This window comes from Andrena cerasifolii, chromosome 3 (genome assembly GCF_050908995.1).
Source record: "Andrena cerasifolii isolate SP2316 chromosome 3, iyAndCera1_principal, whole genome shotgun sequence".
Lineage (NCBI taxonomy): Eukaryota > Metazoa > Arthropoda > Insecta > Hymenoptera > Andrenidae > Andrena > Andrena cerasifolii.
In genome coordinates this window covers 338101-363827 of record NC_135120.1, presented here as the reverse complement: position 1 = coordinate 363827, position 25727 = coordinate 338101, and the positions used below count along the sequence as shown (strand labels likewise).

The 25727-nt window shown below is 35.3% G+C and overlaps 1 protein-coding gene and 2 long non-coding RNA genes across 7 annotated transcripts in view; 2 read left to right on the top strand and 1 right to left on the bottom strand.

Moving 5' to 3' along the window:
* The first annotated feature begins 240 nt into the window (after window positions 1–240).
* On the top strand, window positions 241–16700 carry LOC143366661 (uncharacterized). Of its 5 annotated transcripts, none has more exons than XR_013084783.1 (6): window positions 241–537; window positions 11781–12054; window positions 12133–14637; window positions 14748–14825; window positions 15625–15738; window positions 15826–16700. It is a non-coding gene; the product is annotated as an uncharacterized LOC143366661 (long non-coding RNA). The 5 variants fall into 5 exon arrangements; XR_013084784.1 differs by lacking the exon at window positions 241–537 and adding an exon at window positions 7757–9815; XR_013084786.1 differs by lacking the exon at window positions 241–537 and having other exon boundaries at window positions 7757–11833; window positions 11990–12054.
* Window positions 14634–18113, bottom strand: LOC143366662 (uncharacterized). Its single transcript, XR_013084787.1, has 3 exons — window positions 17979–18113; window positions 15601–15912; window positions 14634–15082 (listed from the first exon to the last, which is right to left on the bottom strand). It is a non-coding gene; the product is annotated as an uncharacterized LOC143366662 (long non-coding RNA).
* Window positions 18114–18930: 817 nt separating this feature from the next.
* Window positions 18931–25727, top strand: part of Srp54k (signal recognition particle 54k) — a 140735-nt gene continuing 133938 nt past the window's right edge. Inside the window, exon 1 of the mRNA XM_076808596.1 lies at window positions 18931–19337. Within this exon, the coding sequence (XP_076664711.1) occupies window positions 19260–19337 (78 nt within the window). The 5' untranslated portion in view covers window positions 18931–19259. The remainder of the gene's footprint in view (window positions 19338–25727) is intronic.

The following is a 25727-nucleotide window of genomic DNA, read 5'->3' as shown; positions in this document are numbered from 1 at the left end:
GTTAGAAGAACACGCCAAAATTGGAGGAGTAGGGCACTCGGAGGTGACAAGCGAGGAGTTATTTTGTAAGAAGTCAGAGCTATCTTGTTAGCAGACCAACAAACAGTTTACTTGTCTAAATATACGTGCAATTCAAAAGTTCAAGTTTGTTGAAATCTTTTAAAATTCCCGCACTACTTCGCGAGCTGAGTGCGTTAGCGCTCCACGGGCACGAACCAACGCCATCATATTAAAACACCATTAAATCGCGCAACACTAGATTAGAAAGTGGGGAAGTGGAAAAGAGAGGCGTTAGAAGTAAGGGAGAGGGTATCATAAAGGAAGGGAAAGAGAAAATGGCTGAGTAAAGGAAACGGCCAACAATACGCCGAATAGAGTTAGTAGATAGCAAAGTAAACGTGCGTGAAGAAACAGACAAAGGATTCGAAGTAACAAATAGGAAAAGGTACGAAGAACAACAGGAAAATAAAGGAGAAGATGAGAAAGGTAAATTCCAAGGAGAGGAAAAACAAAGAGTAGTAACAATGGATGAAAGAGGTGAGCAAAAGAAAGTATATATTAATGACAACGAGACACAAAACAACAGAGAAAGTAGAAGTAGATAATAGAGACTAGTGAGTTATATGAAAAAGAATTAGAAAGTGGAGAATACATAATCATAGTAACACTCAATAAGGAACAAGTAACCACTAAAAAGAAAAATAACCTCATTAAAATATACAGGGTGTCCCACTAAGGAGTGGACAGCGCGATATCTCTTAAAGTATTGTCGATAAAAATATAAAAAAAATAGGGAATTGCATGGTTCGAGGGGGCCCATTTATTAGCGCGAACGAATTTTGTTTTCGATTATTATTTTAAAAGATACGATGGTCAAGTTCGGTTTTTCAAATGGAACTATTTTTTTTTAAGACCTGAGTTGATAGTGCGTTCCAAGACAAATTCAATAAGCTTTAATGTATACACTTTATTTCCACTGGTTTTTAAGATATTGCGCTTGCAAATTTACTGATTTTCACTGCAAGAAACCCCTCTGGAATGGCAAAAACCGGGGGCGGTCTTACTGACGCCACGGGTGGCACTGCCTGTTGAAATGGATACTTACCTGCCAAAGGTCTACGCCAGAAATGGCAGGCCCAAAGGCTGGACAATTCTTTTCCGTCAGAAATGCTACTTAGGTAGGTACATCTGCGGTATCGAGAAGCTATAGGAGGAGTGAAAGTTGCTAGACTAAATTTCAACCATAGGGAGCAGATTGTATCAGAACCAATCCAACTTGCATCCCTCCCAAAAGAACCGGCCATCCGAGCGTAGAAGCAAGTGCGAAATAAAAGTAACGATGCGCTTCTCGATACCGCAGATGTACCTACCTAAGTAGCATTTCTGACGGAAAAAAATTGTCCAGCCTTTGGGCCTGCCATTTCTGGCGTAGACCTTTGGCAGGTAAGTATCCATTTCAACAGGCAGTGCCACCCGTGGCGCCAGTAAGACCGTCCCCGGATTTTGCCATTCCAGAGGGGTTTCTTGCAGTGAAAATCAGTAAATTTGCAAGCGCAATATCTTAAAAACCAGTAGAAATAAAGTGTATACATTAAAGCTTATTGAATTTGTTTAGGAACGCACTATCAACTCAGGTCTTCAAAAAAAATAGTTCCATTTGAAAAACCGAACTTGACCATCGTATCTTTTAAAATAATAATCGAAAACAAAATTCGTTCGCGCTAATAAATGGGCCCCCTCGAACCATGCAATTCCCTATTTTTTTTATATTTTTATCGACAATACTTTAAGAGATATCGCGGTGTCCACTCCTTAGTGGGACACCCTGTATAAATTCGTAGTGGAAAGAGGAGTGAGAATTAGAGCTGTACGAGTACTTGAATATTCGGGTAGCTTGAAATCCGAACCAATCCGGGACTCGGTTTCCAAGCCGAGCCAGGTACCCGAAAGAACCGAGCGACTCGGATAGAACCAAGTACTTGATGTTTTCCAAGCGGCCCGAAAGAAATCGGGCGGATTGGATAGAACGAAGAGGATTGAATTTTTCCAAGCGGCCCGAAAGAAACCGGGTGGCTTGGAAAGAAACGAGCGGTCCGCTCGACCTTCATTCGGACCATTCGTTTCTTTCCAAGCCACCCGGTTTCTTAGGGCCCGCCCGCTTACTTTCCAAGCCGCCCGGTTTCTTTCGGGCCGCTTGGAAAAATTCAATCCGCTCGGTTTCATCCAATCCGCCCAGTTTCTTTCGGGCTGCTTGGAAAAATTCAATCCGCTCGGTTCCATCCAATCCGCCCGGTTTCTTTCGGGCCGCTTGAAAAAAATTCAAGTACTTGGTTCTGTCCGAGCCGCTCGGTTCTTTCGGGTACCCGGCTCGGCTCGGTTTTTCAAGCCGAGCCAGGCTCGGCTTGCTTTTTCCGGGTACTTGATCAGCTCTAGTGAGAATAGAGGGGTCTGGATGCTGGAACATGGAAGAGCGAAGGTTACAGCAAGGAGCAGAGAGGAGGCGAATGAGATGATAATGAAGGGTCACGGTCAAAGAATACCGTGCAAGGCGAAGATCCCGAGAAGGAAGAGGGTCTGGAAGGGGGTGATCCATGAGTGGGGTGGATCGCTAGAAGAGCTAAGAGAGCAGATGAAGGAGAAACAGGGAGCATTCTCGTTAGAGAGGTTAAGGAAGAGGAAGGTAAGGGAAGGAAAAGTCACGTGGGAAGAGGGCAAGGCTATACTAATAACGATGCAGGGAGACTCTTTGCCAACTAGATTCTTGATTGGGTATGGCCATGTATGGCTTAGAATAGACCCGTTTGTAGAATCGGTTAAACAACGCTACAAGTTTCTGAGATACGGGCACATACAAGCGGTGTGTACAGCGAGTGATAAAGGTGTTTCATATGCACACAAAAACAGCAGGGGCACTGCGCAGAGAGCTCCAGGTGCTTGAACTGTAAAGGAAGTCATATCAGCACAGCCAGAGAGTGTCCGACATACCAGCGAGAAGCCGCCATAAAAAAAATAATGGCGTACAAAAACGTGTCATATTACACAGCGCAGGAGACTTTGAGAAGAACAGAACCGGGAGAGTACAACGCACACAGGGAGGAAGAGCAACAAGAAGAAGGGGCGCGAGGAAGAAACTTTCCAGCGCTGCAAAAAAAAAGAAACTAAGGACAGAGTACGTGGAAAATCTGGAATACCCAATTGAGAGAGAAATAGGAAAGTACAGGGAAGAAGTGAATAGAGGGAAGCAGCTGAAGCAAATGCCAGGAGAGGAGAAAACCAGGAATGGATACAGGGGAAGGGTATTTTATAACCTCGAAGAAGGATTTAAAACTCAAATAGACGAAGGAAGGACGATGGTAAGGACAAAGGAGGGTGCGCAAGATCAAGAGAGACAAGATAAAAGATGGCTGGGACGATCACAAACAGACATAAATTCAAGTACGAAAACAGCACACTACGTACCAAAAATACAGGAACGAGCATACGGGGCAGCCAGAAATTCGAGGGAAACAGAAAAGCAGAAGACAAATTATAGAGAAACGGAAAAGCAGAAGGTTGATTCCAGAGAAGAATGGAAAGGGGGTAGAGAACAAATCAACAATCTAAAGCAGGCATGGGATTTAAGTGAACACAGCGGCTGATTTCCGAAGGCAACGCCTCCTTTCTCCCGCCGCGCGTCTTGGCTCCCGCGGCGGCGTAGGTTCGTGGAGCGCCTCAGGCCCATACTATATGAACCGTGCGTGGTGCATTGGGGCGACACCGTATCAATAGGTTTCCACATCACCCATGGGAGTACTATCATCGATGCGTTTTTTTTGTCAGTGTAGGCCTATTCCACTGTGTCGCGCGATAAAAAATGCATTTGAAAAACGCGTTTTACTATCAAAATTTTAAATATGTTTGGGAAAACTAGATTTTCGCGCACGTTTAGACGTGCTGGGCAAATAAAAAATATTAACGGGGAGGCTGGACGACGTTGTGCGTATCAACGTTGAAAGCGAGGAACCGTTTAGCCGCGTGTGCTGTTCTGTCTTAATGCTACGCATTTTCGAGAACGAATATAAGCACAAATACGTTGATCCGAATATGGAGAAAATTCGGAGCGCGAAATTTCTAATTTTGGGGTATGTCGATTCTTCCATTGTTTTGAAGAATTCGGCTCCTTTCCTTCCTTCGTTTTCAAAGAAATGTCGTGCTGAAGATCGCACAGTTCTTCTTGATGCTCGAGGGCTTGTTCCTCGATTTTTGCGGTGAGGGGATTCTCAAAGAGACTTAGATCGTTTCTGAGCGAATCGAAGTCAGTGAAACGCTCATCGAACTGATCTATCACCGATCGAAGAATGTGCAAATGATTATCAAAATCACACTTATTGCTGAATTCTTCGAAAATTAAGCTACATGACGGAAAAAGAAAAAAAAATTTCTTCTAACAGGAGATGATTTTAATAAACTACCAGCCTCCTACGAAAGGATTCGACGTGGCTGCACAACTACGAAATAGTTTGGTCAGGTTTTTGCAATTTTAAATTTAAAGTGTTCGTATGGTTAGTAAGATCTACTACAAGTGAAAGTTCACAAAGGAAACTCGCATATGTTAATAATGAGAAATATTCTTCTGTCTTTGAACTTGGATATTCTTGCAAGAAATGGAAAATCTCATTTCTTATAACAAAGAATTGACGTAAACATTTCGCTGCACTGAGCCAGCGTACTTCACAATGTAAAGAGACATCCGTGTAAGCAGCGTTATGCGATTCAAGAAATTCTATAAATTTCCTGTGAGATAGAAATTTATTTCGGCTCTTGATAGAATTGATTAGTTGCGTAACCTTCTTCATGGCAGAAGATAATTTTATATCTCTCCCACATAACGCTTCCTGATGAATGATGCAGTGCATCATTGGGAATTTGAAACCGCGTTTTTTAAACTGCCCGTTCAGTCCTATTTTGGCAGCCGTCATGGCTTTCGCACCATCGGTTACCACTGCAGAGCATTTGGATAAATCAACATGGAAATTTTGAACAGTGATCCCTACTGCGTTAAAAATACCCAGTCCTGTCGTTGTGTTGTGCAAAGACACGAAGTTCAAAAGTTCCTCGACATACGACAAATCATTTTGTGCAATTCGAGCGAAAATGCTCAATTGACTCGTGTGCCGGTTATCGGTGCTTTCGACCAAACACAAAGAGAAATAACGACAGTTGGTTAAAAGTGCAGTTAACTCCTGTTCATTAGATGCGCCTATATTCAAAATTCAGGAGCTCACAGTTATCTTACTCAATGGGATGCTCGCAGCTTCTTCAAGTGTTATACACTCTCCGAAGGATTTAACCGCTTCAATGAAACATTTCTTTACGAAATCGCCCTCAGTGAACGGTTTACCCTGTTTTGCTATTAAAAGAGAAATAGCGTAAGAAGCTATGCAAGTTTTTCCGACGAAGAAGATTCTTCAGGAATACAGGGTGTCCCACTAAGGAGTGGACAGCGCGATATCTCTTAAAGTATTGTCGATAAAAATATAAAAAAAATAGGGAATTGCATGGTTCGAGGGGGTCCATTTATTAGCGCGAACGAATTTTGTTTTCGATTATTATTTTAAAAGATACGATGGTCAAGTTCGGTTTTTCAAATGGAACTATTTTTTTTGAAGACCTGAGTTGATAGTGCGTTCCAAGACAAATTCAATAAGCTTTAATGTATACACTTTATTTCCTCTGGTTTTTAAGATATTGCGCTTGCAAATTTACTGATTTTCACTGCAAGAAACCCCTCTGGAATGGCAAAAACCGGGGGCGGTCTTACTGGCGCCACGGGTGGCACTGCCTGTTGAAATGGATACTTACCTGCCAAAGGTCTACGCCAGAAATGGCAGGCCCAAAGGCTGGACAATTCTTTTCCGTCAGAAATGCTACTTAGGTAGGTACATCTGCGGTATCGAGAAGCGCATCGTTACTTTTATTTCGCACTTGCTTCTACGCTCGGATGGCCGGTTCTTTTGGGAGGGATGCAAGTTGGATTGGTTAGGTTAGGAGGAGTGAAAGTTGCTAGACTAAATTTCAACCATAGGGAGCAGATTGTATCAGAATCAATCCAACTTGCATCCCTCCCAAAAGAACCGGCCATCCGAGCGTAGAAGCAAGTGCGAAATAAAAGTAACGATGCGCTTCTCGATACCGCAGATGTACCTACCTAAGTAGCATTTCTGACGGAAAAGAATTGTCCAGCCTTTGGGCCTGCCATTTCTGGCGTAGACCTTTGGCAGGTAAGTATCCATTTCAACAGGCAGTGCCACCCGTGGCGCCAGTAAGACCGCCCCCGGTTTTTGCCATTCCAGAGGGGTTTCTTGCAGTGAAAATCAGTAAATTTGCAAGCGCAATATCTTAAAAACCAGAGGAAATAAAGTGTATACATTAAAGCTTATTGAATTTGTCTTGGAACGCACTATCAACTCAGGTCTTCAAAAAAAATAGTTCCATTTGAAAAACCGAACTTGACCATCGTATCTTTTAAAATAATAATCGAAAACAAAATTCGTTCGCGCTAATAAATGGGCCCCTCGAACCATGCAATTCCCTATTTTTTTTATATTTTTATCGATAATACTTTAAGAGATATCGCGCTGTCCACTCCTTAGTGGGACACCCTGTATACGTACGACCTTCTTGATATACTAATTTCAGCCCCTGAATTAAATCAAATTTTTCGCGGCCTTCATATGATGCATACTCTTGCGCATGATAATGTGAATAGTACCGTTCAATAACATTTTCCTTTACTAGGGCAGGCTCAAATCCGCAAAGAAGACACATCGTGCAATTACTAATTTTAGCGAAAAAAAGTTTTCCCATACCTTGGCACAATTTTGATAATACCTCTGCTCTGTGGACATCTTGATCAGATTCGTGAATTTCGAATTCACTGAAAATCAAATGTATTGACACTGTCTGTTCACTCTGAACGAATGGAGATGTCTGATGAAAAGACGTTATAGTTTCAGAGACTATTTTCTGTCTTTCAACATTGTATGTAACATCTTTTCGTCAGAACAGAAGACTGTTTCCTTCTGCTGAAACTTGATTTATCGAAATGCTCTGCAGTGGTGCGAAAGCCATGACAGGTGCCAAAATAGGACTGAACGGGCAGTTTAAAAAACGCGGTTTCAAATTCCCAATGATGCACTGCATCATTCATCAGGAAGCGTTATGTGGGAGAGATATAAAATTATCTTCCGCCATGAAAAAGGTTACGCAACTAATCAATTCTATCAAGGGTGGAAATAAATTTCTATCTCACAGGAAATTTATAGAATTTCTTGAATCGCATAACGCTGCTTACACGGATGTCTCTTTACATTGTGAAGTACGCTGGCTCAGTGCAGCGAAATGTTTACGTCAATTCTTTGTTATAAGAAATGAGATTTTCCATTTCTTGCAAGAATATCCAAGTTCAAAGACAGAAGAATATTTCTCATTATTAACAGATGCGAGTTTCCTTTGTGAACTTTCACTTGTAGTAGATCTTACTAACCATATGAACACTTTAAATTTAAAATTGCAAAAACCTGACCAAACTATTTCGTAGTTGTGCAGCCACGTCGAATCCTTTCGTAGGAGGCTGGTAGTTTATTAAAATCATCTCCTGTTAGAAGAAATTTTTTTTTCTTTTTCCGTCATGTAGCTTAATTTTCGAAGAATTCAGCAATAAGTGTGATTTTGATAATCATTTGCACATTCTTCGATCGGTGATAGATCAGTTCGATGAGCGTTTCACTGACTTCGATTCGCTCAGAAACGATCTAAGTCTCTTTGAGAATCCCCTCACCGCAAAAATCGAGGAACAAGCCCTCGAGCATCAAGAAGAACTGTGCGATCTTCAGCACGACATTTCTTTGAAAACGAAGGAAGGAAAGGAGCCGAATTCTTCAAAACAATGGAAGAATCGATATACCCCAAAATTAGGAATTTCGCGCTCCGAATTTTCTCCATATTCGGATCAACGTATTTGTGTTTATATTCGTTCTCGAAAATGCGTAGCATTAAGACAGAACAGCACACACGGCTAAACGATTCCTCGCTTTCAACGTTGATACGCACAACGTCGTCCAGCCTTCCCGTTAATATTTTTTATTTGCCCAGCACGTCTAAACGTGCGCGAAAATCTAGTTTTCCCAAACATATTTAAAATTTTGATAGTAAAACGCGTTTTTCTAATCCATTTTTATCGCGCGACACAGTGGAATAGGCCTACAGGGGATACCACTGACAAAAAAAAACGCATCGATGATACTACCCCCATGGGTGATGTGGAAACCTATTGATACGGTGTCGCCTCAATTCGCCACGCGCGGTTCATATGGTACGGGCATGAGGCGCTCCACGAACCTTGGGCGCCGCGGGGGCCAAGACGCGCGGCGGGAGAAAGGAGGCGTTGCCTTCGAAAATCGGCCGTTGTGTTCACTTAAATCCCATGCCTGTAGTATAATAAAAAAAGAAGGCCCAAAATATATTACAAACAATAAAATTATTATGTGCAAAGCATGTTCGCATTGATTTTAAGTGCCACAAGGAATTAATTATGCAACATATAATTAAAATAAATGTAACAATGTATGTGCGGAGATATTGCAATGCAATAAATTCGCGTAACTCTAATAACAATAATTTTTAATAAAATAAATACTAAAAAGAAAAATGAAAATTGTACTTCAGTAATTTATTTCCTATTTGTTATAAAATTGCCTAACAAGGGAACATATCGTCGGTGATACTGCAACACCGCGTATGAGCAGTTTGTAAATACCGCGGATCTTCAAAAGTAGCAAAATTGAGATTTCGCGCCTGCGGTTGCCAAGCGCTGTTTCACTTTTTTTAAAAGTCACACCATGTGAAACAGCCAATAGGAAGCCGCCTTTTTACCAGCAGGTTCAAGGATACCGTGAATCTGTCTCTCATAGCAAGTTGGCGGCAAAACCGCGCATTTACAGAAATCAAGCATTTTTATGATGAATTGATGTTACTATTTATTACAAGGCGTGCTAAAACTGACCCAAAAAAGTTCAGTCAAAGAAATCCCTCAAAATGGCTAAAATATTAAGTTTTTTCTTCCTCCTGTAAAATGGGTAAAATGCAGAACCGCGGTATTACAAACTGCTCATACGCGGTGTTGCAGTATCACCGACGATATGGAACCCGCACACGCCGATTTTAATGGGGCTTTTGTTTGAAATAGTTATCAGAAAAATATTTTGAGAACAACATCTTACAAAAACTCCATTAAAATCGGCGTGTGCGGGTTCGATATGTTCTCTTGTAATCAATACCATAATTCCAGGATTCAATTTTGCCGCTTTTCATGATTTAGTTAGGGGCACTTTTCGCTATCCTCGTTTCTATCAGCAAAATCCAATCAAGTCATTTTCTGGCACCTGTGCAGAGTCAGTGCCAGTTACCGAATTCGCTATTAATTGCGACATACCTGTAGTCGATAGTTTTTAGTCGACTGAAATTTCGATTTAGTGGTTAGTGCCCACCACTGGTGGTTAGGTTATGTCTAGATCACGGTACATTACGCTGCCACAATTGGTGTATTTCTTCCTTCTCCTAGAGTAAATATTGCTATATTAGGATTTTAAGAGTAAAAGAATTTCATAAAAAAAAATATTTTTACAAATATCTGATATTTTGACCTACCCGTTATTTCATATTAAAATTTTAAAAAATTAGTTGATTTAAATTTTCTGTGGATAATCTGTTTCTCCTTTCGGACATAATCTGGCCAGCTTTCGAAAATATTATTTCTGATAGTACAAAAGTTGCAAGTGCGCATAAATATTTTTCGCTTATTTTTTTTTAATTCGGGCATTGTGTGTCCATGGGTCTTCCAAAATTCTACAGGGTTACTTTTGATATTTTCATTTGGCAGTTCTAAGTATTGTCTTGTTATATTTTCTGCACTTTCTAAAGGTGTGGAGCAGGGTTGCCAGATCTTCGGCATTCAGCTGGAGTCTCAGGTTTTGAACCGTTGTCTCCAGCCTCAGGCAAGCACAATAAAAATCTCCGGCAGAATAGAGAATATTAGCGAATTCGGCAGGCTCGCACTTGCACTGGTGTAGCATGCCATGAAAAAATAAAAAACTATTCAAATCTGTAACAAATTCGAATAAATATTCATAATACTTTTATTATTATTACTCCTTTATAAGAAGTCATTATTATAATGAATTTTAGATGTCTGTTTTCTTATTGGCCCTTTTTTCTCTCACTCCCCCCGCCCGACTGTAATCCTAAACGAATTATTAATACGAGGACAATTAACATTTTTTCTGTTTCGCAGCGCCAAGTATTTTGAATAAAATGTTTATTCGTATTAAAATATTTATTTTTATTTATCATTACCTTTATGTACGTGCAGCTCATTTTGATTTCACATCTTTTTTTATTTTATAATTATTATTATCTTCTATTTTTTGTGATTTATTTGCTTTCATGTACTTGGCGTAAATTTTTTACTTTTCTGAAGTTTTTTATGGAGATCTCACTTCTTTTTACAAAGATAATTTACATAGAGAATGACTTCAGATAATTTTCAATATTATAAATTATTATTATATTATTAATTGATGACTGGATAATTTTTTCATCCTCTCGAGTTTTTTTTTAAATATATTGTATTGTCATCCAAACTACGCACGCCTGCAAAGCTTCAAGACAATTGGATTGGTGGAATTGGTTTAAATTGGTTTTTATCATTTAAATTAAAAAGAAATTCATTTATGTATATATTTGTAAAAACACGTTTATAACTTGGTTATAACTTGACGGTAAGCTGTCAAAATTTGGAGTAGATTGCATAGTGAAGATAGCGATTGACGAACGAAACGTGTGTTAGTTCCGTTTTGTCTGAAGGTGTGCGTGTAACGCGTATACGTATTATGTGGACAAAATTTGGTTGGAGAATCAGGAGAAAAACCTTATCGCATCTGACAGATTCATGAGACGATATTACGATATCTCGGTTATGCGTGGACCGATTTTATTGAAATTGGTCTTATTCGAAAGCTTATATGCGGTTTACACGAGAAAAATGCCTTTAAATTTAGAAAATATTGCAGGCGTGATGAGATATTAAGGAAATAAGGTTCAGGTTAGGTTGGAATGGCTCCGCGACGAGTAAAGGTACACGGTAGCGATAGTCGACATATACAGGGTGTTTTTCCTGTACTAGGCGTCGAGACGCTACCGCGTCTCTAGATTCAAAAAAACCCTTTGTAGATTGAAGTAAGTTACATAAAAATCAGTTAACGTTGTTCTGAGCTATAAACGCTTAAAGATCGCAGAATAAGGTCGAAAATCGCTGATTTCGGGAATTTCGCAATTTTCGACCTTCTTCTGCGATCTTTAACCGATTTTGATGAAAATTTAGGCATGTATGTAACTTACTTCAGTCTACAAACGGTTTTTTTGAATTTTCATTACAGGCTCACAAAAAAAGTTTAAAAAACAACCTTTACTATTTTTTTTTTGCTATTCTGACCAAATGCATTTTTTTTCAAAACGACGAAACACGTCACTTAGCAAACTAATCCTCCTAGCTTCTAAAAAAAACTCATGTCGTTTGGACCAATTCTAAGGAAGTTATGCGATTTTAAAATGGGTCTAAATACTTTTTTCATTCACTGTAGTTTGTTTTGAAGAATGTAATGACTAGTAACCGTTAGAAAAGATTGCGTGTTTAAATTTGACCAGATATCTGTTGTAATGGAGACGTAAGTTGTTTGTTGCAGGTTTTGCAAAATTTTAATTTTAGTGTCAGCATATACTTGCAGTAAAATGGCACGTCTCAAAGTTTGTCTAGTTGGCAATTGATAGTGAGGTTCCAGTTCTTTGACGAATTCAATAATCTTTTATCCTCAACAATGCTTAAAGTTTGTAAGTCTTTACGAATAATGACTACCACCAGCTTGTTTAATTTGATAATTTTTGTTTGAAGCAGTTCATTTTAAATTGTCCTCAAGGTCAATTGCCTTAAATGTACCTGCGGTCTTTGCGCTGTAGTTGGTAAGTCAGTATTTTGAGCTGTAAGATATGCATTCCAAGTGGATGCCACAGGTGTTATATCTTGTATTACTGTTCCAGGTATAACAGGTTCATCAATGTCTATCAACTCTGCTGCTTCTTCATCCCGCTCTCGATTCGCTTCAAGCACTGTAAAATGTTTGCGTTTCAAGTGTTCGTGCAAATTGCTAGTGTTTCCTGCATTTTTATATTCTGTTTTACATAAGAGACACATCGCAGTTGTTGGTGTCTTTTTATCAAAATATTTCCATACTAGTGAGCGCTTTTGTCGATACATATTGTATTATATATACTAGCAACTATATACACACTACTAACTACACTATATATACACTATTAATAAAACTTACTATAGTTTATTAGTTTATAATACTATATAAGTAATAGTTTATTAAATACTTTATAACATTGTTCAAACAATGGTTTACTGAAATTATTTAAACACTGAGTACTGAAAAAGACACTGCTTTTAAAATTGGTTTAGATCTGTTTAATTTATTAGAAAATTAGAACTATATACGCTGATGCTGACACGTTCAGATCTACCTTGTAACTAAATCCTCGATCGTACTGAACTTGTATCGAGGCATTTGTTTATTTTATTTGTGACGTAGGTCGACTGCGCTAAGGGGATCCTTTGACTGGAAAGGATACTTTAGATACCTAGCTCTATTCTCTGTTGCAAGAAAAGTCACATAAGAAAGTACGTTTCCAATCATATTTTCTCCCAGTCATATGCCCTGATAACAATCTGCCTGCAGTCTGCCAGCAGATGGACAGCAGGCTCTGACAAGGCAGAGTCTGCCGGCAGATGGACGGCAGATCCTGACAAGGCAGGGCCTGCCGGCAGAACCGTAGCTGAATGCGGACATAGACTGCACCGGATCTGCCGGCAGACCTGGTTATCAGGGTGTAAGTTTCTTTACTTTCTTCAATTTTGATTGTTAAATAGTATTTCAAAATTTCTTATTTTTAATAATTTATAATTATTTTAATGCTGTCGGTATTATACAATACTGTAGGACAGGATAAATGTAAAATATTGCTTTTTATAGGATGTAATTAATTTATTAACGTAAGCAACAATATAAATACAAAGTGTTACTAAACTTCTGAAAGAAATAATATACGTATTAAAATATTATTAAAATAATATTACTAATATTAATATCAAATATTGATGGATATTTGTTATTAATATATTAACGTAAATACAATATATAAATTATTATTTATGTTTTAATGGTAATATAATATTAATACAAGATATTAATGAACTACTGAAAAAATAATATAATCAATAAAATAATTAAATCGAAAATTACAGCAAACATCAATGAACGACCACATGTTCAGCTCAGAAAGAGTAGTATAGCGACGAGGCCTGACAGTGTTATGCCACGACCGTCATAAATTAAGTACTTCAAGCCCTTGAAGAGCGAACGTTGCGCGTTGACGAAAACAAAGGGGCTTTTTCCGACGGAAAAATCATTCTTTTCAGCTGACGAGTATCAGCAATATTTTTTAAAATAATTCATTTGCGGTTTTATTCTTTCTTGTTACAATAATATTACTAATATCAATTAATATTAAATAATATATGTACAATATATAAAACATTGTAAAACAATTAATGAATGATTCTTTTATTTTCGTTAGAAATACTAGTCCACCCTTGCTCCCCATAATGTTCAGATTTTTCTGAGATAATACTTTATAAGTAGTTGTGGTTTGTCTCTTTCACTTTTTATACTTACAATTTCTTATTAATGTAAAAGAGAAACGAAAGTATTCGTGCACTCTAGAAAATTAAATGACATTTTTAAAATGAAACTGAACAATTTGTTTTTGTCTGAAAAGTTTACAGAATTACTGTAAGAGATAATGCATAAAAAAACTAATTGAGAAAATTACAATTATATGTATCACGAAATAAATAGTAAAAACACTTTTTTGTATCTAATCATTTAATGAAAATCAAAATACTGCCTTTCGTTAATATCAGTAAGTTGTATGCATGTTGAAAATTTCATTAAAATTGGTTAACGTTACTATAAATTACAAACGATTAAAAGTGGTGAAAATCACAGTTTCTTACAACATTCGCCCAATAACTGTATAAATATAGTACGTTTGCACTAGTTTCCGTTATACATAATCGAAAATACATGTTTAACAAATGAATATTCGATATCGCTAACGAATGAATCTATTATGTATTTGATTTAGTAAGTCTCGTGATAAAATCTATTCAAAATTCCCGCCGCTTAATTTCAATTGATCCGTAGCGCCACCATACGACCGAAGGCATAGTTCAAGCGACTTCATTTTATTAATCAACTGATTCAGGCGATAGATCAAAAAACAGTGGACACAGCCGACTCTAATACTAGCCGTGCTATACGACGTGGCAACACCGCTCATGTCAGAATCGGGAGTCCTATTTTCAATAGTGGTGTTTTGTACTCAGCGTTATAATTAACGCTATTTTGCGATATAAAATTAAATTAATATATAGTACTTTTATTAATTATGTATAAGGAATACGTGAATATCATAAGTATAGTAAGTAGAAGTAATACAGAAGTATATTAATATTTATAAATGTGGTATATATTTTGTGGACTCTCGGAATAGTGTGGTGTTGTGATGCATTATATTTGAAATATTTACAGAGATTTCAAGAAAATAGAAGTGTGAAACAAGATAAAATTATCCTCGAACCAAATTGAAGGATTTAAAAACTGATAAAGGTATGTATAAGTTAATAGAGACCTGAAATAGACAAAATTATTGGTACGAAGTCAAACAGGTTAAGTGCCCGTGCAAAAGAGGTTAGCATCATTACCTATTGAAAGGAACAATTATGCAGTTAATTATAAAATCGTGTTAGGGGACAGTATGATAATTGTGGAAAATTTCCTCACCACCCTAGGGGTATTTACCGTGGCGCGTTACCTTTTTTTTTATTATAATGGGCGGTTCGCCAATAGCCATATCATCCCATTTTCTAAAATAAAATTAATATTTTTAAATAGAACATAACAAAAACATAACTTTTGTATTCTTAAAGAAATAAAGTATTACATTTTGAAATAGTAATAAATAATTCTGAATAATATTAATAACAAAACATAACGAAACATACTTTGACATTCTCTCGAAATAGTATTAATAATAAAAATATATTAAGCAAATAAATAAAACTCTATTAATATATTAAAACATATTGAAAATAATAAGTTAAATATATATAAAAATTAATGTTTTAAGAAAGATCAAATTAAAAAAAATCGTTGAAAATCTAGTTCCTATTAAAAGTTTTTAATTTACGATTTTTAGAAGTGATGTCTATACGTGTTTCCAACTGACTATTATTTACAGTTTTCACATAATCGTTTAATAAAATATTCGAAAAAATTGATAATAATTTAAACAAAATACTGTGGTAAGCTCGACCACAAACGCATGTATCTGAAAATGCTAAATAATGTATGTCTGATTGAATACTAATATATGTTAATTTACATAAAATATGTTTATGATTTTCAGATTGCAAAAATTGAGATTCTAAATTGCCATCATTTATTATGGCTTCCATTATTGCATACATATGAATAAATGAGGCTATCACTTCTTCAGTGGGAACAGAAAGGCCCCCTCTTTGTAAGTGATCAAAGTATACATCGCCTACAGTTTTACCTTTATCCTCCACAACTAATAATTGACATATATTGCAATTTAATTTTTTAGCAACAGAATGGGACCCGTAACCAGAGATATAAATTTTAATGGAATCATCTACAACACAATCGGACAAGTATTCGGTATCGAAGATTCCTGAAAAACAAGTCACATCAATGGAAAGATCATGAGGATCGTTACTATTGTCATCACAAATTCGAAATTTATTTTTGATTTCAGTAAGAGAAAACGAATTTACCGATTTTGTAAATATATGTTTTAATCTAATATTTTTTTCTGCATGAATTACTTCGTTATATGACACAAGGTAATTACAACCAGATAAAAGTCTATAATTTCCAAATCGTTTTTCGAATTTTTCAGTTGTAAATTTTCCAGCTAAAAGATATGATATGTCAAAATTTTGAAAACAGTACTCTGTAAGTAATAAAAGAACTGTAGTACTTTGGTGCAGAGCTTTGAAAGTATCTACTGTTAAATGGCCATTGGTCTGTAAATTTTGCCAAGAATTTAACCATAATAGAAATTTCTTTAAAAATTCACATCTAAAATCATTAACATTCAAAATCGGTTTACAAAATTCGTTTCTTTTCCTGTTACCTTTTACACTACTTGTATTGTTCACAATGTCCCACCAATTGCGAAATATTTCTAAAAAATGAGCAGTAGCGGTATAATTGAAATGTTTCATAGCTGCTATTGTAGACTGATGGAATATATTATCAACGAGGAAAACTTTTTGTCGGTCAAAATTATTTGGATATAGTGATTTATAATTTAATTTATAAGCTTTCTTAGCGATTAAATGTTTTTCGAAATCGTAAACCGTACGTAAATCATTAAACTTAGCTAATCTTAGTTCGTTTGTATAAATGTCGGGGAAAACGAAAGTTTTATCTAAATTTTTTAAATTTAACCAATTATTTCTAATATTTTTCATTATATGAACAAAGTCGAAAGAAAGAAAAATGGTTTTATTAGATTGTGAAGGATTAGGAAAACTTATACCATTATTAGATAATTTATTAAACATATTTCTATTGATTCTATGATTATCTGCTACAATGCATATTATTTCGAAACCACACTTTTGGACAAATTCTATAATTTTATAAATAATGGGTATCATTTCAGCCCCGGTAATATTGAAAACTGGTAATAATTTAATAATTTCAGAAAAATTTCCAAAGGCTAAACTTATCATAAAAGCTAAAATGGTTTTTGCCAATTCGTTAGAATTTGAAGCGCAACCCGCAAGTCTATTTGATTTGTACTGTAATTTTGAACTAATATAAATTTCATCAATTAATAAAATCACTACTTTTTCTCTAGATGTTAAATTGGATGATATATTAATAAGATAGTGTTCATTTGTTATTTCATTATCTGGTGTAATGGTCATATTGGCTGAAAGATACTGTAAATACCGTTTATGAGGTAAAATAAAAAAAGTTCTTAATAAATTGTATGCAGCCGACGATTGGCTATATAATGAGAAAGCCATAATAATGGTGCATGAGCTATATCTATTGTTTTTATTTTTTATTTTTCTTACTTGATCGGTTACTATTTCGAGATTTTTGGTATAAGCGAAATCAATTGATTCTGCAATAATATACGCTTTATTGAGTTCTTCTAGAGACTTCTCAAGATGTTTTTCGATAAGACATATATCAGTGTCAGAATCTGCATTATGTAATACTTTATACCTACTTAATATATTCTGAAGCTGGGACCACATAGACAATTTCTTGTCAAAAGGTAGTACCCACTTTAAATCATTAAATGATAGTTCATTGCCTTCTTGAAAAACTTGTAATTTCATGTCGTCACTAATCACAATCTGTGTATTTAGTACCAAAAAATCAGAATAATCATTACATACAAGCATTAAAAAATAAAATTTTGAATTTGTTATTTTAATAGTCCAACAGTTTGAAAATACGAGCTTTTCTTTATAATTATTTATTAAATCCGCGAAATTACTAATCAAATCTGAATTAGTAAATTCTTGGACTAAATTTTCATATCTTTGGAGGATTTTTTGTTCACGCTCTACAGGATCTTTTCTTGATGGTAGCACACGTTTTGTAAAATAAGGTAAATTGGGGAAAATGGATGGTACTGCATTCTCTATAAGCCTTGGACATATCAACAAAACATTCTCCAGTACACCATTGGGCGATAGAATACCGTGGTACCTTTGAATATCAGTTTCTGCAAAATGCAGACTACAGACGGCAGAATATTTTGATGGTGTCCAATTCTTACGAGGAATTGCAACCACCTATTTCTTCCGCAATTCCTCATCTTTGGGGAATAAAAATATAGAATTGTAATTATTATCTTTTAAAGTACTATCATAATTTCCCTTGCAATTGGGAACACAGCAACGTCGTGGCATTATTAATGAATATGTGAAATTTATAAAAAAAATATGTATAAAACAAAATGTCCAAAAATGCTATAGATTATATTAAATAAATGTGCTACACACAAAAATAAGGATCTGTAGAGTTAATATAAATAAATGAAACACCTGGATTATTGCTTCGTTTCTCACGTTTAATGGACTTCAGTACATTAATATTTGAAACATTTGAAAGATAGGCGGGAAACCGAAAGGCCGGTGGGTAGTGGGAGGCTGTTACGGTAGGTTGGGTTAGGTATATCGAAGCCGGACTCCCGCGGTGTTGCCATTTTGCCTTCAGCACGGCTAGTACTAGAGTCGGCTGTGGTAGAGTACTAAAGAGGTGAGTATGCGCATCCGCCATATTGGGTCCTCTAGAGAGAGAAGATTATTGAGTACCAGCCTTTTTGGGTATTGTCAGATTCACTTTATAAACAAAATATGCGTTGTTGATATTTATGCATAGTAGCACGACACATTATTAGAGTATTTTATTAAATTTAAGTTTATATTTGGTTTATAAAGCGAATTTGACAATACTCAAAAAGGCGGATACTCAATAATCTTCTTTCTCCAGAGGACCCAATATGCCGAATGCGCATACTCACCTCTTTAGTGCTCTAATTTGGGTGTAAGTGGAATTCGCCCTTAGTGCTCTACTAAACGCACCCCGTGCTTCAGCCCTCTACGGGCACAATCCGGCCTTTTATCGGAAATTCCCACGAGATCGCGCAACAGTTCATAAAAAAATACATTGAGTATCACTACCCTGGTTGTTTGTTATCAATGACGAAATCTGACGTAGAATTTCCTAACCTTTTTATCTACGTTTGTGAGTTTATGTGTCGTGTTAAAATAAAAATATTGTGCTGACAAGAATTTCCAAAAAAGTGATTTTAAAATAATTTCGAAATAAGAAATCACAGACTTCAAGCAAACACATATAATTATTCAGTTTTGTTTTGACTTTAGAGTTAGATATGCTGTCATAGTGTGTTGGCAAAATTTAAGTAACAACTGTGTGCATTTAATTTTCTGTTTTTCCTACCTGAAAGTTAGATAGTGTGGTAAAATGGTTCTTGCAGATTTAGGACGTAAGATTACGTCCGCACTTCGGTCACTCAGCAATGCAACTGTTATTAATGAAGAAGTAAGTATTCTGTTCTGGTTATAACCTTAAAATTCGTTTTGACATAGGACGAGTAACGAAAAATATATTATTAATAGAATATATTTCCTTTTATTTATATATAATTCGATTTATGTAATAAATCGTGTTATCGCTCTTTATTTTAGTGAATTGTTTAATTTAGTTATTGAGAATGTAGAACTCATTTAGATTTGTTTTAAACCATTTTAGTACAGGCAAGTGCTCTCACGCTGTTTGCTTACTTTGCTAAGTTTTCAATGAGCGCAGTATCCCTTCTTCAATAATAAAGTTTACCTTTTTAATTGATGTTCTATATGCTTACACAGTTATTAGTTAATTTTAATTACATTGACTGAAAAAGCAATCCATTCTGAATATACAGGGTGTACTATAATATGTGGGAATAACATCAGTGGTAGATTCAGCATACAAAAAGAATAAAAAAAATCCATACAAACATTTGTCCTACCTGACCGTGTTTTTGAGTTACAGCCATTTTTGTGTATTAGTAAATAAGTTTATTTTTTGTCTTTCGGCTTCAAAATGGGATTGTTAACTCAAGATTGTGCTTTCGTTTTGACTCCTTCCTCCTTCATCTTGGACTTTTTTTCTTTCCCTTTTTTCCCCTTTAGAATCCCTCTAATCGTTGAATTTTCTCTTTTCAACTCCTTACAGTCTTGTAGCATGTGACCCAGCGTCTCTCTAAAGCCCCTTTACATAATCTGCATACTGTCTCTTTTTTTCCTTCCAGTACTGGCTTTCCCGTTCTTCGTTCTCAAATCTGAACCTTGCGATCATGCTGTAGTCTCCAGTTGGGTAATTTACCCTCTAGTTAACCTGCTCTGCCCTGTCTCTTCGCGCTAGATTTTCAGCAAACTTTCTTCTTCTCCTTTCCATTTCTATTTCTTGGATATCCATCATTTTCTGCCTACAGTATGAGTCTCTCATTTCCTCCCATTTCGACTTTTTCTCTTCTTGCTTCGCGTCTATTTCCCTACTGTATTCTTGTACTATTTTATTCTTATTCAACCGTTTCGTTTTCTCCTCATATTTTATTGCTCTTTTTTCCACTTCTATCCTTACTTTGTCCGTTTTTGTTTCCTCCGAAATTAGATATGCTGGTGTGCTGAAGTCCAAATCTAAGGTTTTTTTGCTTCCATCCATCCCCAAATTTCTGACGTGTACAGCAAGATACTTTTTACTATGCTTTTGCATATTCTCATTCTTCTCTCAAAATTGTTCTTGAACATTCTTTGTCCTTTCCCCCATGTATGCGCCATTGCTATTCTTGCTTTCTTTATAACTTCCCTTATATGCACCTCTCTGCCCCCATTTTTCTGGAAATTATACCCCAAGTATTTGAACTCCTGTATTTCTTCCAGACTGTTCCCCTGATGTCATTTTTGTGTTTTACCAGTTGAGGGCTCGGATGCAATAAGGGGACTGGCGCTCGAAAATGGGAAAAGTTATTGTCCAGACGCTAAGAAATATTGAAAAATTAAGTGTTGTTAAACTGTATTTTAAAGAATATAGTGTTGTAAAGCTCGTCACGACACATATTTTTTCTATTTACAGTTTGTTTATTGAATCATTACTATTCGAGCTAAAAATTATAAACAAAAAAATTTTCATCGTCCAAAATCATTATTTCTTTAAACATAAATTGCGATAACTTGAGTAAATATTAACGGATCGTTATGAAACTTAAAATATAACTTCAGAAAACTCTAGCGGAGCTGTAAAATGTATGCACAAAACCCTTATGTTAACAAATGTAATAATATTTAATTAAAAAGAAATACTGGACATAACCCCATGTTTTTCAACGTTCGCCGTTAAAAAGTATCGAGGCAGTTTTGAGGTACATATAACTTGCAGCAACAAAGATTTTCCTTAATATACAAAGAAGATTTTCACCAATTTTCACACTGATTCATAAATAATTGTAGAAGATATAATGATATATATAAATCTCGCGCGCCACCAACAGTCAGCGGGCGCGTATAATGCGATACTTGGCAGTCTTAGCACTGGCGTTGACAGTTGGTGCCGCGCGGAATTTATATATATCGCCATATCTTCTACAATTATTTATGAATCAGTGTGAAAATTGTTGAAAATCTTCTTCGTATATTAAGGAAAAACGTTGTCGCTGGAAGTTATATGTACCTCAAAATTTCCTCGATACTTTTTAACAGCGAACGTTGAAAAACATGGGTTATGTCCAGTATTACTTTTTAATTAAATATTATTACATATGTTAACATAAGGGTTTTGTGCATACATTTTGCGGCTTCACTATAGTTTTCTGAAGTTATGTTTTAAGTTTCATAACGATCTGTTAATATTTACTCAAGTTATCGCAATTTATGTTTAAAGAAATAATGATTTTGGACGATGAAAATTTTTTTCTTTATAATTTTTAGCTCGAATAGTAATGATTGGATTAACAAGCTGTAAACAGAAAAAATGTGCCCTGACGAGCTTTACAACACTATATTTTTTAAAATTCAGTTTAATAACATTTAATTTTTCAATATTTCTTAGCGTTTGGACAATAATTTTTCCCATTTCCGTGCGCTAAGGTGAATGTCCCAATTTCTGCTCATTTAAGAGGTTACTCGTCGGTGTAAAAAATTTGTTTATGATCAAAATTTGCAGAGTAATTGATTAATTCTTTAATAATAAATCAACCAGTCGAAAATTATTTAAGAAATATATTTCAAGATGTTTAACTACTAGTAATTTGTAAATGAATATATTGCTTTAAATGTCCGTATTTCTGCTCACGAAAAATAGCGATGTACAGTGAGTAAAAAAAGTATTTGGGCACTTTTTAAAATCGCATAACTTTTTTAGAATTGGTCCAAACTTGAGTTTTTTTTAGAAGCTAGAAGGATTAGTTTGCTAAATGACGTATTTGGTCGTTTTGAAAAAAAAATGTATTTGGTCGGAATAGCAAAAAAAAATAGTAAAGGTTGTTTTTTAAACTTTTTTTGTGAGCCTGTAATGAAAATTCAAAAAAACTGTTTGTAGATTGCAGCAAGTTGTATACGTGCCTAAAATTTCATCAAAATCGGTTAACGTTGCTCCGAGCTACAAACGTTTAAAGATCGCAGAATAAGGTCGAAAATCGCTGATTTCGGGAATTTTCGCGATTCTCGACCTTATTCTGCGATCTTTACACGTTTGTAGCTCGGAGCAACGTTAACCGATTTTAATGAAATTTTAGGTCTGTATACAACTTACTTCAATCTACAAACGGGTTTTTTGAATTTTCATTACAGGCTAACAAAAAAAAAGTTAAAAAAAACGACCTTTACAATTTTTTTTTTCTAATCCGACCACATGCATTTTTTTTCAAAACGGCGAAACACGTCACTTAGGAAACTAATCCTTCTAGCTTCTAAAAAAAACTCATGTCGTTCGGACCAATTCTAAAAAAGTTATGCGATTTTAAAAACCGTCCAAATACTTTTTTTACTCACTGTACGTATTTCTACTCACCATTTGTACCAGTTTCTGCTCGCATAATATGTTGCTTTTTCAGGATAAAATAAGTTACATCTTTTATGGAGATGTTTCGTAACACAACAGTAAAGCATAAAATAATGATACACAAAAAATAAAATGCCTTCGAATAGAAATAGAGGTTACAGCATATATTGAATTGTGAGGTTACGTTGCTAAAATTTTTTGGTGAGTAGAAATTCGGACACGACGGTGATTCACTTGACCCTAAACCTAATCACCTGTTTTCTACTTAAAATGATCAAAAATAGTACAAAATCTACATCCAGTGCACAATACGGTATCTGTTTTTGTTAATAAATAAGAACTTTTACTGCAAAAACTATTTTCTGCCCAATTATCAAATACCAATAGTGACCCTACCACTGTTCCTTACCACAACCAGCTAAAATGCGGTCGAAAAATCATGTGTCTCTCGTTTTAAAAGTTTTTCGTTGCTTATGCTGCACTTTGATTAGCCCCAAGCTCGTGCAACACTCGCGTAAATGTTCAAATAATATAGAATTATTTTGTTGTAACTACAGTATAAACGTGACGCTTATAATAATAAGAAAAATAGGAAATGAGCAGAAATGGGGACATGAGCAGAAATTGGGACATTCACCTTAGTCCTCTTATTGCATCCGAGCTCTGAATTATTCACCAGTCTTCATAGAAATTGCTTGAAGTGACAAGCTTCTAAACATCTTATCTTTGACCTTCTGACCCTTTCAAAATTGCCAGGTGTTGTTCGAATTCAATGGCAACCCTCGTCAAATCATTGGTGGAGTATGTCATTGCAATCTACTGTTTTGTTGTAAACCAGAGACAGAACCGGCAATAAATCGGAAACAAGGTCAGATTGGACATGAATTTGTATGAACTTTTTTTTACTATTTTTGTGTGCTGAATCGACCACTGAAGTTATATACGCCCACATATTATGGTACACCCTTATATATAAATTCTCAGTAAAATCGATTGAAAATTGGTTATGATGTTTACATAAATAGGAGCAACGCATATTTCACATTTCATTCTGGTGCAATTTTGGCACAGTTCAAACATGCAACGTCTGGTATCAAACGCTTAAACATTGTATTGCAATGAATATAGATTGAAATGATACCCAATTATCATTTCATACTGGTACTGGCAATACATAATATTCAAAACGTGACGTTAGATTTATCAATTCTGAATTATGTATACAGTAGGGTGGACCTTAATTTTCGACTATCAGATATTTTTTGTCCCCCCCCCCCCCCCCCAAAGCGACACTTGTTGGGACAATGATCTGGAAAAAATTTCAGCCCGATTGGACCACGGGAAAACGGAGTGCCACGAATTTGAAAATTTTGAACTTCTTAAATCTTGACATAAATATACATTATGATATATCGTTGAATTTGTATTTTTTTCTGTTTAAGAACACATACACAGCATATACGATTGTTAACAAAAAAAAACATCCGTGACCTTGAAAACTTGAAAGAGTGACCTTGGAAAAAAACTTTCCTTTCATTATATTGACCTCTTTATATATTACAACTTTTGTCTAAAGAGTTTTTTCATATATCCATAAACGATGGAGATATTAAACATTTTTGATTTTCATTATAACGCTCCATTATACAGAAGAAAATCAGTTCTAAGACTGAAAATAAAAAATATATAAGAAAAAAAATATGTTAAACGATTTTATTAAAAATTTAGTGAAAACTAAATTAAAATGCACTAAAAAATAATTTTTTTCTTGTACTTCAATTTTGATGGTGTTAATAATGTCACTTTAAATAAAATCGTGGAGCACGATATTTCATAACAGGATATGAATCACCTTAATAGAGAAACAAACATCCAAATGAATTTGTTGTTAGAACGTATTCATTCGCATTAATGAAACAAAATATTTTAATTGCGGGATACAGATTGTAATGTGACTTAAAATTGATAAACAATAGTTGATGATATTCCACTTACTAACCGATTCTTCAACTTCTGGTTGCACATGGTGCCCCACGATTTTATTTAAAGTGATATTAACACCATCAAAATTGAAGTTCAAGAAAATAATTATTCTTTAGTTTTTAGTGCATATTTAATAAAATCGTTTAACATAAATTTTTTTTATTTGGAAGTTTTTAGTGTTTGTGGATTTACATTTCACAGCTCAGGCTTCTTTACAAATATCTTTTATTGCTGTATACAGTTTAACAGTTTGCTTAAACGTTGTGTAGTGCTACAGTCACTAAAAAATAATTCTTTTCTTGTACTACAATTTCGATAGTTATATACTATGAACGCCTGCAAAGGTGTTTTAGTTTTACTATTGGGTCATTCCACGCGAAATCGGACACTTTTTGGAGTAACATTTCGGATGTGGCTGAAATTTGAATATGTTGTAGTCTTTAGGGATATATAAACATATCTCGACGGATTTTTGACAATTTTGAAAAATGTCGATTTTACAGCTGTTTGAAGGTAAGTGCTAACTTTTTTTCAATAAATTATAACTATGGAAGTAGTAAACGGATTACCTAATATGAAAGCGATTGTCAAGACAAATTCAACCATATGGTACACTATGACCTTCAAGGCCACACAAGGTTAGAAATGAAAGAAAGAAACCCTATCTACTAGATAGAAAGTTCAATATATTTACTTCATTCCTAATCTTGTGTGGCCTTCAAGGTCATAGTATACCATATGGTTGAATTTCTCTTGACAGTCGCTTTCATATTGGGTAATCAAATATATAACATTCCATTTAAAAAACTAAAAGTCACCCTCGTTTCAAGGAAAATATTGCGAACACCAAAAATTGAGATACCGTATTATGTTGGATATGAAGAACAGTAAAAGTTTTCCTCCTTCAGT